Below are 16589 nucleotides of genomic sequence, written 5' to 3' on the forward strand. Positions count from 1 at the left end.
GTGACCTACCTGCCTCCAAAAGCATAATAATCCAGTACTTACAACTATCTTTTCTTCACCATCCACCACTATTTAAACCACACTTTCTTTCCCAATTCAACACACACTCACTCTCACATACAAAACCCTAACTCCTCTGTTCTTCAAAATCCTCACAATCCAATCAATACCCACTTCAATTCACCCCATTACGATCATATCTCTTCTTCCAATTGCCCAATTTCACCCCCAATTTGGTCCAATCCCAAACCCCAGTTCCCTGTTTCATCCCGTACGAAACCCAGATCAAATTCGTTCAATTGCTCGAATTCGGTAGTCTCCGGCGGTAATTGAAGCTCCGGCGAGTTCACGTGTACAGAAAAATTGGAGCTTTTTCCAGAGGCTTGCAGAAATGGCATTGGATTCAATCGAAGACGGGTTGAAAGCGCGGGAAAAGTTGCATAATTTGCCGAGAACGGCGGATCCTAACGTGCAGATCGCCGGAAACTTCTCGCCGGTGCCGGAGCAGCCGGTTCGGAAAGACTTGCCGGTGACCGGAACATTGCCGGAGTATATTAACGGTGTTTATTTACGAAACGGAGCGAACCCGTTATTCGAACCGACATCCGGGCATCATTTGTTTGACGGAGACGGAATGATTTATTCCGTTAAGTTCCATTACGCGTGTCGGTTTACGGAGACCCAACGGCTCGTTCAGGAACGAGCCATTGGGAAGCCCGTGTTCCCGAAGGCGATTGGGGAGTTACACGGGCATTCCGGGATTGCGAAATTATTATTATTTTACGCGCGCGGGTTGTTCGGGTTGATCGATCATACCCAAGGGATCGGTGTGGCGAACGCGGGTTTGGTTTATTTTAATAACCGGTTGTTGGCGATGTTCGAGGACGATTTACCGTACCACGTGCGGGTCACGGGAACGGGCGATTTAAAAACCGCGGGAAGGTTTGATTTCAACGGGCAGTTGAAATCTACCATGATTGCGCACCCGAAACTGGACCCAGTTTCGGGTGAGCTGTTTGCTTTAAGTTATGACGTCATTAAAAATCCTTATTTAAAATATTTTCGGTTTTCGCCCGACGGGGCGAAATCGAAAGACATCGCGATCGATTTAAAATATTTTCGGTGCTCGCACCCTAGGTTGGCTAGGGAGACTGCACGGAACGCAACCGAAAGGGCCACCAAGGCTGAAGCTGTTGCTGAGCCTCTGCGCGCCGAGAATGAGGAGCTTAAAGCCAAACTGGAGAGGCTACAGCAGGCTCATGATGCCTTGGCCATGGAAGACGCCAAGAAGCTTCAAGAGATCTTGGACCCGAGGGGTGTGCTTGACCATACTGAGCGTAAGCTGAAGGGCGTTGAAGAGGCTGCTGCTAAGGAAGTGTTGCTTGCCAACCTTAACAAAAATGAAGCCGAACGCGCCCGCAACCAAGCTCAAGTGCGGGGGTTGACGGTGAAGAGGAGTAGCAAGGCGAATGTTAGTCACTCCGGAGGTTGGTCGCAGAAGAAAAAGCTGTCATTGTGGAAGGGGATTAAGTGTATATTATTGAAACATAAGGGAGTTAAATGTTAAATTGGAGTTTAGCTTAAATTATTGTGTTACTACAAAAATAGTATTAAAAGTACGGTTGGGAAATAGGATAGAAACACAGAAAGATATTTATTAATTAGTTTATCATCATCATAGTAATCAGTATATCCCATCAATAGCAGAGCTATGGTAGGGTCTGAGAAGGGTAAGATGTAGACACCTTACCTCTACCCAGTAGGAATAGAGAGGCTGCTTCCAGTGAGACCCCTGGCTCGATTATTAATTAGTTTACTTGACTTTATATTTTCAAAGATGGATTCAATCTTATATGTACATAACACTTTAGTTTATCTGTAATTTTTTATAATATAAATACCAATTATAAACTTCTTTAGTAAATTTGTGTTTTTGATATATGTTTGATGTTTCCTTAATCTTGTTTTGTGATTAGATATATTAAGCTTATATATTAGATTATAATATTACTTTTCTTACAAGCTGGTTTAGTTTTATCAAATTAAAGCATCCCCAATTACAATTTAGTCTAGTTTTGTTCATTTTTAGGTCCAACAAATTAATGTTCATGTTTAATTTTAATTAGTGTTCGTTCAGTCATGTTCTTTCAACTATGTTCAGTATTGTTCATTTACGTTCATGAACCATTTGTTTATACTATTAATGAGCAAACACAACCACACTCAATTTTTTAACAAACAAGCACGAACAAAAACTCCATTCGTTTAATTGTTTGTATTCAATCGTTTGCCACGTTACACGTCTAACAATACGGTAAGAACGGTATGTTTAGTGCTTACCTTTCGCACTTGTACTTGTTATTCCCATCTAACCTCTCGGGTTGAAAAAACTTCTGAAAAGCTTCTTTTACAGAGCTACTATTAACTATATCAATACTAATATCCATAATCTCATCAACCTTATTGGATTCATTGCCACAAGCAAGACACTTAACTTGGCTTTGTAAAGCTCCTCCAAATATCTCCTTAACTACAGTACTGCCGCTGAAGCTATCATCGCTTCCACCATTACCAACAAACTTGCCTTTTTGCTGCTGCAATTTCTTTATCCGAAGAGATGTAGTGTGACATGCATCAATGACATATCTAAGAAATTCATGTGCATCTTCTTGTCTTCCAAAACGAAAATGCTCTGCGAATAATTTCAACCCGCCAATAATCTTGGCAGGTGTGTCTAGGGTTAAATTGACATTAAGAGAACGAAAAATTCTCGCTTCTAGTAGACAAAATGGACAAGCACTCTTCTCGTCATGCTGCGGTAGTGAATCACCTGCAAGCGTGAAGTAATGATATGAACAAATTGAATATTGTAAATTGTTCATGTGAACATAGATTCATGCACTAAAATTGGGGAAAATACTTGTTATCAGTGTGAAATTTGGAATTAACACTTGAATTCTTGTTCAATAAGCATGGTGATAAATTTTAGGTCAAATGATGAAAACAAGTTAAATCTGGTAAATTGTTCATGCAAACACATATTCATACACTCAAATTAGAGAAAATATATTCAGTGTGAAATTTGAAACTTACAGTCAAAATTTGTATTCAACAAGCATGATGATAGAATGTAAGTTAAAAGATACAAACATACTGAATCTTGTAAATTGTTCAAGCAAACATAGATTCATACACTCAAATTAATGGGAATAATAATCAAACTAGGGAAAATATATGTTATCAGTGTGAACTGTGAAATGTGAAATTTACACTCGAATTTGTATTCAATGAGATATAAAAAAAACTGAATCAAATGCATAGATTCGTACAGTCAAATTAGGGAAATTATATGTTATCAGTTGTACATCTGAAATTTATGCTCGAATTCATGCTCACTAGCAAGCATGATGATAGAAACTAGGTTAAACGATATGAACAAACTGAATCAAAGTCTTGTAAATCGTTCATGCAAACACAGATTCATACACTCAAATTAGGAATAACACATGTTATCAGTGTTTAATACAAAATTTACACTCCAATTCGAATCCAATAAGCCTAATTATACAAATTAAGTTAAATTAATAAATACATAAATACGCATATTAACCGAACTAGAGAATATACATGTTATCAGTGTTACATCTGAAATTCACACTCGAATTCATGTTCACTAAGCATGCTGATAAAAATGCGGTCACACAATATAAACAAGTCGAATCTCCTAAATCGTAAACTCATACACTCAAATTAGGAAAAACACATGCTATCAGTATGTAATTCAAGACTTACAGTCTAATTCAGTAATTCACATCCAATATTTGTATTTAGTAAGCGTAATGATAAAAACTAGGTTAAACAATATGAACAAATCGAATCTCGTAAATCATTAACTCATACACTCAAATTAGGAAAAACACATATTATCAGTATGTAACTCAAGACTTACAGTCTAATTCGCATCCAATAACCATAATGAAACATTAAACAAATTAATCGAGCTAGAGAATATACATGTTATCAGTGTGAAATTCAAATTTTACACTCGATGCGTAATGAAAAAAAATTAGGTCACACAATACGAACAAATCGAATCTTGTAAACCGTAAACTCATACACTCAAATTAGAGCAAACACATGTTATCAGTATGTAAATCGAAACTTACAGTCTAATTTGATCCAATAAGCATAACTATACTAATTAGGTCACACAATACAAACAAATCGAATCTCATAAATCGTAAACTCATACACTCAAATTAGGGCAAACACATGTTATCAGTATGTAAATCGAAACTTACAGTCTAATTCACATTCAATAAGCATAGCTATACCAATTAGGTTAAACAATATGAACAAACTGAATCTCGTAAACCGTAAACTCATACACTCAAATTAGGGCAAACACGTGTAATCAGTATGTAACTCGAAACTTACAGTCGAATTCGCATTCAATAAGCGCAACTATACTAATTCGGTAAACAATATGAACAAACTGAATCTCATAAATCGTAAACTCAATACACTCAAATTAGGGCAAACACGTGTTAGTATGTAACTCGAAACTTACAGTCTAATTCGCATCCAATCCGCTTAATTAAACAAATTAGGTCAAACTAATAACAAACACTTAAACACGCATATTAACACTAACAAGTAGAATAATAATAATAATAATAATAATAATAATAATAATAATAATAATAATAATAATAATAATAATAATAATAATAATAATAATAATAATTAATAACACATACAGAAAGCGGAGTGTTGATGCCGAAGAGAGTAATTAGCAAGCGGAGGCGTGTACGTCAAGCACTGAAGAACGGCGTTAACGTAGCACGTGTTCCCGATGTTTCTAAACCCTAACGGCGGACCGGTTTTCCGTTTAGCTAATAATAAACTGTTCTGCCAATTCATCTGTAACGGCAAAACAGAAGCCATTAACGGCGAGAATGAGCTCTCGCTGCATTGAATAGTGATAACCACCGCCGCCACCTCAGCATCGCGTACCTGATTTAATGAGTATTTGTAAATTGCTAATCAATTTGGATACAGGTGATTGATTTGGTGGTGGTTAGGGTTTGAGAGTGATTGGTACAGGAGAATTGAGTGTGTGTGTGTGTGTGTATGCTTTGAAGGAGTTGGTTTTGGGGTAATGGATGCCCGTTTTCTCCCTATGGAGTCGGGTTAAATGGGTTAAATACGGTAAGGAGCGTAACGAATATGCGTTTACTTGCAACCTCTGTCGCTCGGGTTTTACCAACGTCCAGGTTTTACCAACCGAATAAATATCATTTTATATATGCTAAACTTTTTTAATAATAAGCTATACGAATGCAGCTACTTTTTTTTTGTTTATTGTTTTTTAACAAGTTATAGTTTTGGTATAGTTTTAATACGTTAATTTGCCGTATTTATTTTTTAGCTATAGTTTTGGTTCCGTAACAAACATAGCCGATATCGACCGAATTCAAGTTAACTCACCGTTGCAACGCTCAGATTTTATTGACCAAATTCGCAGTGCAACACGCACAGGGAAATCTCTAATTAAGTCCTAATATCTCATGTTCCTTCTCTATTCTTCTCATTCTCAAAACATATATGAGAAAAAGAATCCATAAAGTTACACATTATAACTGGATCATTTTGAGATTATAAATAGTTACACCTTCAGCCTTTGATAGCTTGACATAAAGAAACCCCTTTATGCTGCATGCTAATTATTATATATAATAACTAGTGTTAACTCGGCACGTTGCGTCGGGCAGGTTGGTAAAACTCATGCGGTGATAAAACACAAGCGTTGTCGATCCAGAGCGTTGAGGCGCTAATTTGACGCGAATTCGATTGGTTTTACATGCTTTATGATACCAGAACTAAAACAAAAAGTATATGAAAATGGAGGTGGACCAATGGGTTGCCGTTGTCGGTAAAACTCAGTCGTTGATTAGACCCGAGCTTGTCGAACCTGGAAGTTGAGGCGTTGAGTTTACGCAAATTCGGTCGGTTTCCGTCACGTCGTTATTGTACCGGAACTAAAACAAAAAAAACAAACAAATGCAATTGGCATTCGGTCAGTTTCGTTGCTTTCGCCACGGTAACAAAACTAAAACAAAGCGCCGTGTGTCTACGTGAATTCGGTCGGCTTCCATCATGTTCATTGCGATTCCAGGACTATAAAAAAATTGATATTCGATCGATCGGTTTTCGTTACAGTACCGGAAGTAAAACGAAAAAAAAAAAAAACAAAATGTCTTGATTAACATGGTGCCGCTAAGTAGCCCAATGAGGGGCTTGGCGGCATCAAACTTCTAAATTATATTATAGAATAATTAAGAAGTTTGGCGACGCAACCACGTGATTGGTTCACATGGCTTTACGTGGTTGGTTGGTCTTTTTATTTCTTTTTCGTTTTAAAATTCGCGTCAGTTCGCCGACATAAAATACGGTTTTCTTTTACCATTTATACCGTCAAATGATTCCGGCCAAATTCGCGTCAGCCTGAGGTCGCAGCCTAAGGTTTTTTTCCCCATGAGTTTTTTTTTTGTTCATCGATTCTGGACGAATTCACGTCAGGTCACTGCCACAACGCGCATATATTTTTGGTTTTCGCCACGGCCTTTTTTAAGTAACTATGTTAATTTGTTGTATTTTGAGTGTGGAAGAATTAACTTATTGCGCTAATTTCGATGTCGTAACATGATACTAACCGATCTCGTGTCGGTTCACCACCACAACACATGTTTTTCTGTGTACGATTTAGTGCCGACAATGTTGATTCCTACTGAATTTGCGTTAGTTCGCAAACACAACACGAAGGTTTTTTATCACTATTTCGTCCCTCGATTCCAGAATCAACAAATTCGTATCAGTTCACAACTGCAACGCGCGTGTTTTTTTTGTTCGCCACATTTTTTATATTTTAAATATGTTAAATTGTTGTATTTGGGTGTGGGCAAATTTATGGTTTGCTTTATTTTTGGCGTCATAACCAGATACCAATCGAAGTGTCATTGTTTCGTAACCACAACACGTGTTTTGTTATGTTAATTTGTTGTATTTTTGCGTTAACAAAGTTATTTTTTGGGAGGGGGGGGGGGTTATTACTGGTTTCATAACTCGACACCGATTGAATTCACCTTGACTCGCAGACGTACCGTACAATTTGATAGGTTGTACGAGCACGACAACATAAAATATAAAATAAAAAGTTGACAATACAACCTATATATTTAGCTGAACATGTACAAAATCAGTTGTTCTACTTCAATCATAACTTGGTCTTTTCCTCTTTCCAAACAAATCTCTATGCACACAAGTTAAAACTTTAAGGAAATCATTTCCATTTCTCTCTTGTTCCTTCTGAATCATTGTTGCAGATCGCGCGGTCGATTCACCGCACCAACTTACCTCAATCAGTTCTAGTGTCAAGATTTCTCCAATATCACATGGAATCTCTTGCAGCCTCGAACAGCGGCGTACAACCAATCGTTGCAGCCTCGGAAATGGCCTGCTTGAAGCTTCCCATTTCACAATATCCAAATCTTGCAGTATTAAAAACTTAAGGCTTGCAAATTCAACGTCGCTCGCTTCCCATATTTCACCAATGCACGCGTTAGCATTCAGTTTAAAAACTTCAAGATTCGGTAGCAACGCAAATGTTTGAATCTCATTCCATTGCAAACAAGTTTCTGATAGAGTTAGTCTTGTTAGTCTTTCAGGGAACATAAGCGGGCTGCATGATTTCACGGGTGCATAATATTTCGTTGTGTTTGATAACTTTAACGTTTGAAGGCGACTCAAAGAGCGTATATTTGGAAACTCCAAGACCCCTAAAGAAGATATTAACGGTCCACGAAAACTGATCTTTCGAAGATTAGGAGTTCTGGTCAAAATACTTAAACAAGAAGCCGAAGGGCAAACACCTGACATCGTCTGCAAATTACTTAACATTCCTATTAAGTTCGACGCGTCTTCAATAAGAGTTTGCGCTGACTTAATATAAAGATGCCTTAAATATTTAATATCCCATGTAGTTCTTGGTAGAATAATATTTGTGGTTGATGATATGATCAAGGTTTGCAGGTGTGCGAGCTTGGAAATTGATGTCGGTGGATTCCCGTCTTCAGAATTAATCGCTAGATATCTTAAGTTAATGAGATTTGGTATTTCCGTAGGAAATGAGGATATAAAGATGGATTCCATATCTAATATCCTGAGATACTTGTAAGTGTCATGGTCAAACGGTTTACGCTCTTGAAAGCATTCGCCTAATTCTATTGGACAGCACAAAACAAAGTTAACATGTTGTGTCAAATGCTCGGAAGACGTGCCAATATGTTGTGTCGAATGCTCAGAAGACGTGCCAATGTGTTGTGTAGAATGCTCAGAAGACGGGCCAACATGTTGTGTAAAATGCTCAGAAGACGTGCCAACATGTTGTGTCGAATGCTCAGAAGACGTGCCAACATATTGTGTAAAATGCTCAGAATACGTGCCAACATGTTGTGTCGAATACACAGAAGACGTGCCAACATGTTGTGCAAAATGCTCAGAAGACGTGCCAAGTAGAGGATTGGTTCGTATTTGTGCATCTAGAACAGGAGAAATTGATGAAGAGACGCGCCCGTACCTGTCAGTTATCAATGAATGTTTTCTAGTGAATCAGGAACATGTTGTGTAATAACTTATGAATGGTTCAATTCGGGTCGTGTTTATACTTTTATCTCAAACACGCCAAACTGGGTCGGGTCAAAGGACACGCTACAAATGAAAAAGGTTAAAAAACTAGACGCGGCAATCATCACCCATTGTTCAAATAATAGGTTAACTAATTTAGGTAAAAAAAGTAAATTATCTGTGGGTTCACTTGGTTAACGGGTCAAAATGGGTACTTTTTTTTTAAACTGAATCATTTTAACCTGAGACAAGGAGTGGGTGGGTCATTTTTTTATTTATTTTTAATAAAACAACTCAGTCTAACCCGAACTTATTTTGGCCAAACCTGTTTTGACCCCAATCAAATTGATACTTTTTTCAAAATGGTCCAGCTGACCCGTATCTCAAACCCACCCGTTTTCAGGCCTAGTTAATACTTGAAAATCATGCAAAGTCTAGCTTTAACGCATACGAATTTGTAAACTGTTTCATTCCAAGACTTTGATTATTACAGTTTCTCATTCAAGACATACTATAGTTATACCATTTCGACCCGAACACCAAACCCGCCCGTTTTTCACCTCTATAAACACATACAAAGCTGCAAAAACACCAATACCTGCAACTTATAGGAGAAAACCCTTCTTCATTTGCTTTCCACATGCATAAACTCAGCAACAGATCATGAACATGACACGCTTTAATCTCTCCGTCGTCGCCTCTTTCAGAAACCGTAACCAAACTTCTCCCAAGTAAATCCATCAAGTAGTCCTCCGCCACATCTTCCAAACTCTTACTCCCGGTTTCATCTACGAAACCCATCGCAACCCATAACCGAATCAGTTTATGCACAGGGATATCACAGTCTCCAGGAAACACCCCGAGATAAAGAAAACACGGTCTTAAATGTGACGGCAAATGATTGTAACTTAAAGCTAAAGTACCCATGTATTGATCAGGATCCCGCACAATATAATTACTTAAACTTTCGGCAACTTCTTTCCAAGACGCTCTCGTCCACCTGCTTCTTAAAAGCCCTGCGGTTATAGAAACCGCAAGAGGCAAACCATAACATTTTGCAGATATCTGTTTTCCAACGTCGTATAATCTCCAAGGACACCTTCCGTTTTCAAAAACCATCGTTTGCAACATACGCCAGCTCTCACGCGCGGTCCTTAAGCGCAGCCTATGAGTTGTCGCCTCGAAACTCAAGTCTATGTTCCGGCTGGTTAACAATATCCTACTTCCATTTCTGTCGTCCGGAAAATACACTCGCAACTCCTTCCATGCATTATTATCCCATACATCATCCAAGACAACTAGATATTTCTGACCCTTAAGTCCTCGGTATATTCGTTCGCCTAATTGCTCGTCGCTCATGCTATAAATTCGGCTGCTTTTAAGCTCAATTATAGAACTCAAAACACCAAGTAAAACATCCCTTTTCACATACTCTTGCGAGACGCTAGACCACGAACGAATATCAAAGAAATACACTACATACGGATCGTGGTATAACCGTTTGGCCAACGTGGTCTTACCGAGCCCTGCCATTCCTACTATCGGGATAACCTCCAGCTTCTTCGAGAATCCAGTAAGCCTCTCGAGCAGCTTTATCGTCTCCTCCTCAAACCCTACAACCGTTTCTTTCTCGTCAACATTCTGCTTCATCGGTAATCGTCCCGCCTCGGAGAGTAAATCAAGCTGCCTTTGTGTGAATCCTTGCTCGAGTAGTCTTCTTGACGCGTCATCAAACACGACGAATACTTCACGCGAGTCCATAAACTCGGAACAAAGTATCAGCATCACATCAACCACAGTCTTTAGTTGTCCTAAAACATTACTGATTCTTGGAGATTCATCGACGAGAACAGGAAAGTAATCGGCTAATCTACGTTTAACCTTTTCTAACATATCGTTAACTTGCCCGTCTTGATTCAGTTCGTCCCTAATATGCGTATCCAAAATGCCGCCACGGTCACTTAGACTATCTAACACAGCTTGAAGCTCATGGAGGAGTTTAGGCAAAAACTTCAACCAATAGACGCCTAAACTCGCATAGGCGTCTTCTTCTTCGTGAAGAAACTTGATCAGTTCGGGGGCTGAAAGGTTCACAATTATCCACAGAGGGTTAGCAATGCAGGCTGCCATTGCTTTCTTACACAGGATTTTAAAAGATAACGGAGTTAATACGCGGTCTGCTTTAACACCAAGTCGTTGAAGGCGAATTAACAGGCGATTTGTAGCAACATCCATTTCACTCCAAGTTACTAACAACAGAAAATGAAGTAAGTTAATTCAATAGTACATAAAACCAGGGGCGAAACTTGGACAGTTCGTTGGGGGGGGGACTCAACATGTATTAAAAATTCATAAACGCGGGGGCGGACCCAAATTTTAAGTAAAAAAAGGGGTAAATTTACACTAAGTATAAAAATTTCGAACGAAAACTGGTAAATTTACACCATTGCGCAAAAAAACAGGGAGGGGGGGGAACAACATTCTTAATCCAAAATATTACACATAATAATCATCTTAACTAAAGGTTTTAATTATTATGATAATAATAATCATAAAATTATAAAGCAAATGTTTAACTAACGAACATAAATGAGCATATTACTGAACGCTCACGAACACAAATGAATGAACGAGACCTCCGTTCATGCTTGTTCATTTAACTAAACGAACAAAATATCTTGTTCGTGTTGGTTCATTACGAACTTCCCACCGAACGGCTGAAGGTTTGGTTACAGTAGTAAGTAGGTTCAACAAGAGATAGCATAAGATTAATTACCGGGACCGGACACAGAAGCCAAGTTCAACAGCCGTTGACAAATTGCTGAAAGAAAAAGAGTGGCCTGCAGCTTGTAATCAGTCAACACAAAATATCCATATTTATCCACGTCATAAATATAAATATGTAGTAAACACCAAAAGTCAGTCTTCGTGTTAGGTGTAGACACTTAATTTAATTACACTAATTATCTAATATATATAAATAATAACTTTGGTGCCGCTAAGTCACCATTGAATCACTTGGCGGCATCTTACTTGTCGATGGCATTTTATTTTTCATTTTAGTACCGTAACGAAAATAACGGTTTTGTTTGTTTTAATTCCGATAACCGACTGAATTCGCATAGACTTACTGCCTCAATGCCCGGGACCGACAACACTCGGGTTTTACCCACGCTCAATTTTACCGACAAACACCACCCTTTGCTCCACCAATTTTTATATTTTTCCCTTTTGTGGCTCCGGTACCATAACAAGCGTAGTCAAAACCGATCGAATTCGTGTCCAGTTATCGTCTCATGCCACAGACCGACAACGCTTGGGTTTTACCACCATCCGGGTTTACCAGCCAAACAAACGTCGTGTTAAATAATTTATTTTTTTATACGTGAATTTGGCGAATATATTTTTTAGGGTTTAACACTAAGGTTTTACCAATGGTGTATACCATAACGAATGTAAACGATGCCGACTAAATCCGCGCCGACTCACCGACATAATGCTTGGGCTTTACCGACGTTACTAACACCTGATTTCAACGTTGAGGTTTTACCAACTGCCCCGGCGCAACGCACCGAGTACAATCCTAGTATATAATATACTAGGTGTATCCCCCGTATTACGGGGTTGTTTTCATTTTTCTTTCTAATATTTATATATCTTTATGGATTTTAATTTTATTTGCTATCTTGGTTTGGTGAGACTCATGACCCACTAATTTTTTTACTATAAAATTGTTTCTTAATTATAAATAATATTTTTTTAAATTGGATATTAATTTTTAGTATATACCTATTTTATAGGATTTTCATATCAAATATTTGATGAGAATAATTTTTAATATAATGAGATGTTGTAACTCGTTTAAGGGTTATCTGGGTTTGGTGAGACCTATACCCGTGAATTCAAGTCAAATGCATGAGAATCCTCCATTTACAAAAAAAGCAATCTGGTGGCTTGAGAGGATGTAGGGAGCAACCAAAGTGCTTTTAAAGGTTTTGTTTATATATATATACTATATTTTATCTCCCGTTTTACGGGGGTTGTTTTACATTATTCGTTTTTAATATTTATATATGTATCTTTTGGATTTTAATTTTATTTATTATAAGAAAGTTAATAACTAATATACTTGAGGTTTGTTTAAGAGCTACATGGTTTTGGTAAGACTCATACCCATGAATTTGGGTTAAATTAATAAGAGGTCTCCATTTAAAAATCAAGCAATCTGGTGGTTTCCATAAAAGGGGGGAGTGACCACATCGCGTCACATAGAATTTTAGGATTTTCGTTTATATATATTATTATAGATTTAAGATTAATAAGTTTTAAATTTTAATATACTTATATATATATATTAAAAACCAAAAAGATTCTCCACTAACATATTCATTATTCATGATAAATACAACTTTTTTAATTTGATGTGAAAGCTATTAAAGCATGTGAGCCGTTATATTTTTTATTATATATTAAAAGACATTTCTCATACTTTAAACCCCTTTTTAAATGTGACACTATAGTTTGTGTTTTGTGCTATTTCTTCTATTGCATTTTTTTAAGAGTAAAGTGTAATTTTCATCCTTGTAGTTTGCTAAATAATGCGAATTTCATCAAAAAAAAAGTTTATTTTTTGCATATGGACCATCCACGTTTCCTAATTCTTGCCAATTACATCCAAATCACTAACCTCGTTAAATTGAATCGTTAAGTCAGTGGTAGACATGTCTTTTCACTTTTTATTTATTATATGAGTAAAGTGCCAAAATCTTCCATGAGGTTTAGCCACATTTGCAAATTTCATCCAAATTTTTTTTCACAATTAGACCCTCGATGTTTCCCAACCGTTGCCAACTTCGTCCAAATTGTTTACTCGGTTTAAATTCAGCGTTAACTCAGGGGTGTCACTGTCCTTTTACATGTTTGCTTACATTATTATTGTTGTTGTTGTTGTTATTATTATTATTATGTGTTTGTTTGATGACATATATAACATCTCACGATTCCAATGTTTGAATCCAATATATTATCTGTTTGTTTATTCTTCTTTATTTTTAGTTATATAAAGGGTTCAGCTCAGTGTGATAATAATAATAATAATAATAATAATGTAAACAAACATGTAAAAGGCCAGTAACACTCCTGAGTTAACGTTGAATTTAGACCGAGTTAATAATTTGGACGAAGTTGGCAACGGTTGGGAAACACTGAGCGTCTAATTGTGAAAAAAAATATCTTGGACGAGATTCACAAATGTGACCAAACGTCATGGACGATTTTGGCACCTTACTCATATAATAAAGAAAGAGTGAAAAGACATACGATTCAATTTAACGGGGTTAGTAATTTGGATGTAATTGGCAATAATTGGGAAACATGGATGGTCCATATGGAAAAAAATAAACCTTTTGGACTTAATTCGCATTATTTACCAAACCACGAGGACGAAAATGACACTTTACTCTTTTTTTAATTACTACACTTTTCCGATTTTAACTTTTGTTAATAAATATATTTATGACGGTACCATAACGAACTTAGCCGACTACGCCCGAGTTTCCACCGCAACATGTCAGCTTAAATCAACTACAAAGAGAGGGTTTCGATTTTTTAAGTTTTAAAGTGAACCAACAGAGACGTTAAAGTTTATTTAAGAATCAAATTTGAGCCGCTGCAATGCGCGGGGCATCCAACTTGTTTAGTTTTAAATGTTAAATTGTTGGAGGCGTGGGTGGATCAAGGTTTTAGCAAAGTGGAATAACACAACCACCACAACCGCCATGCTAAGTTCGTACCAATGTCTCCCAAACAAAAATGTCTTCTTGAATGCCATAAGTTACATCGTGCGATTTACTCAGGTCTATTGGGAATTATCAACCGATTTTGGTGAGTTGGGCCAAACCGAGAGTTCGAGTTATAATCAAACTCGTTCTAATATTAAGGAATTAAAAAACATGTTGGTTTATCTATTTAAGAATATTAGATAAAGATAGTTTGTATACAAGTTTGAATAGAATTAGAAGTTATCTAGTTCTTATAAATACTCTTTGCAATCAGTTTTTTGATGTAGATTTTCGCATTAATAATATTTGCAAGTTGACAACATCATTTTATGTTTTTCTTTGTTGTGTTTTTTATTATCAATTCATCACCTGAATTGGTATCAGAGCTTGAAGTTCTGATCAAGACCTGCTGCTATGGTGATTCAACAGAGGAGACATTCGAAGTTGGGTTAAGAGAGTAGTTGCAGCGTGACTAGGGTTTAAGGTCACGTTCTGGATCTAGAGTCACCAACACTGAAGTCTTTAATCAAAAGTACAATCGAACAAGAAGGTCAGATATGGTGGAATCGAGTTATGGTTCGGCATCAGGTGCGGCTAAGGATAGTGGGACGTCGGCCCTTCATTGCCCAATGCTAAGCTCGATTAATTACACCATGTGGGCTATAAAAATGAGGGCGATTTTTAATGTACACAGGGCTTAGGAAGCGATCGATTCTGGTTTGCAAGATGCCAAAAATAATAGTTTGGTTGTTGCCCTCTTATGCCAAAAACTTGGTGTAGTGTGGATAGGGTATAAAAAGTTTGTTTAGTTTGTTCACACAATTCCGAGTTTTAAATTTATAAAAATGATTATTGTCTTAACTAAACCACACACAAATAGGTAAGTGTACATATTATATATGTAGTAAAGTATAGGTAAGAACCAAGTATCGATCGATGGACACACTTTTTTTTACTAACTAAATCGTTGTATTTATTTTAACTGAAAGTGACAGCATAGTAGTTTTGGTTTGATAAGTAAGTTTTAAAAAGAAATTTAAAAGCATAAATTAAGAGCATGTTTGGGATTGAGTTTGAAAAATGCTTATTAACTTATTGGCTTTTTCAAAAAGCATTTTGAAAACCCATAATTTGGGGCTTTTGAAAAAAAATGTCATTTAACCCTTTCAAAAAGCAAAAATAAAAAAGATTTTTGTGATTACCAAACACATTTTAACTTATTGGTTTTTTGAAAACATGAATAAGCTAATAAGCATTTTTCACACTCAATCCCAAACATGCTCTAAATACAATATTTTTTGTGTTTTTATATTTTTAAAAGAAATGATCAAGCATAACGATGTATCATCTTGGTTAAATCTCCCTTTAACTTGATTTAACAATTACTTAGTAAGCATATGATATGAGCTTGCTAATGGTGATCAAATGCGGGAATAACACCTTATTCTAAGTCATGCTATTCCATGATAATTAAAGAAAGAAATATGCATAACTTCATAATCTCCGCTAAAACATCATTTTATGTAAGCAAGTGTTTTATAATAAGTATTTATAAGATAACTTACTTTAAAGATGAGACAATCCCTTAAGTGAATTGCCCTTGGTATTTTAGTAAAAATAGCCTTTATTATACTTAAAATACCAATTAAGATTAGTTAAGCTGTAAAGGATCAACCTCAAGTTATCAAGTATTAACCCACACAACTCACTCCAGAACAATTACACAAGTTACAGAACTCGTGTAATAACCACCCCAAAGTTGTTTAAAATAAGTTATGTTACACACTCACTTGACAAGTAATTAACCGATTTTAGTGTATACACAAGTTGCGATACGACTATACGTGACCACTCAAGGTCTATTCGAGAAGGCATAAACAGGTCAGGTGAGGGGCGACAGAGCTCCTAAATGCCGCATTTGGTCATGTTTATGACCCATTCAAATTAGACAGTGGCGGGAAGACGTCGTAAGAGTCAGGCAGGTTCCTGGAGCACTTGTAACTGCAAGTAGCAGTTTAAGCATTAATCTTCATCAAGTTGCCTGCTAAATTCTTAGCCCTAGCATGTTGAAATGCCAAGCTAGATCTTCATCAAGTTTTCGGACTTGGTTAATATCAAACGCTA

General features: G+C 36.8%; 2 protein-coding genes and 1 pseudogene across 2 annotated transcripts; 1 reads left to right on the top strand and 2 right to left on the bottom strand.

Annotated features, from left to right (window-relative positions):
* Window positions 1–391: 391 nt before the first annotated feature.
* LOC143575559 (9-cis-epoxycarotenoid dioxygenase NCED1, chloroplastic pseudogene) lies at window positions 392–1998 on the top strand (annotated as a pseudogene).
* Window positions 1999–2336: 338 nt separating this feature from the next.
* Window positions 2337–4964, bottom strand: LOC143575560 (ubiquitin carboxyl-terminal hydrolase 25-like). The gene is made up of 2 exons (XM_077059901.1): window positions 4761–4964; window positions 2337–2830 (listed from the first exon to the last, which is right to left on the bottom strand). The coding sequence occupies exons 1-2, from the start codon at window positions 4945–4947 to the stop codon at window positions 2337–2339; spliced, it is 681 nt and encodes a 226-aa protein (XP_076916016.1). The 5' UTR covers window positions 4948–4964.
* A 2308-nt stretch (window positions 4965–7272) lies between these two features.
* On the bottom strand, window positions 7273–10920 carry LOC143575561 (putative late blight resistance protein homolog R1A-3). The gene is made up of 2 exons (XM_077059902.1): window positions 9284–10920; window positions 7273–8638 (listed from the first exon to the last, which is right to left on the bottom strand). Exons 1-2 carry the CDS (start codon window positions 10918–10920, stop codon window positions 7273–7275), a joined length of 3003 nt encoding a protein of 1000 aa, XP_076916017.1.
* Between the last annotated feature and the right edge of the window lie 5669 nt (window positions 10921–16589).

The sequence above is a fragment of the Bidens hawaiensis genome, unplaced genomic scaffold, assembly GCF_021521415.1.
Source record: "Bidens hawaiensis isolate Kalapana, Puna unplaced genomic scaffold, B.hawaiensis_p1.1 tig00027541_1, whole genome shotgun sequence".
NCBI lineage: Eukaryota > Viridiplantae > Streptophyta > Magnoliopsida > Asterales > Asteraceae > Bidens > Bidens hawaiensis.

Coding starts and splice junctions, on each gene's coding strand:
- LOC143575560 (XM_077059901.1), bottom strand. CDS start 4,947: ATGGCTTCTGTTTTGCCGTTACAGATGAATTGGCAGAACAGTTTATTA. Junction 2,831..4,760: donor GCATCAACACTCCGCTTTCT/GTATGTGTTATT, acceptor TCACGCTTGCAG/GTGATTCACTACCGCAGCAT.
- LOC143575561 (XM_077059902.1), bottom strand. CDS start 10,920: ATGGATGTTGCTACAAATCGCCTGTTAATTCGCCTTCAACGACTTGGT. Junction 8,639..9,283: donor TTTTCTCCTATAAGTTGCAG/GTATTGGTGTTT, acceptor GATAACTGACAG/GTACGGGCGCGTCTCTTCAT.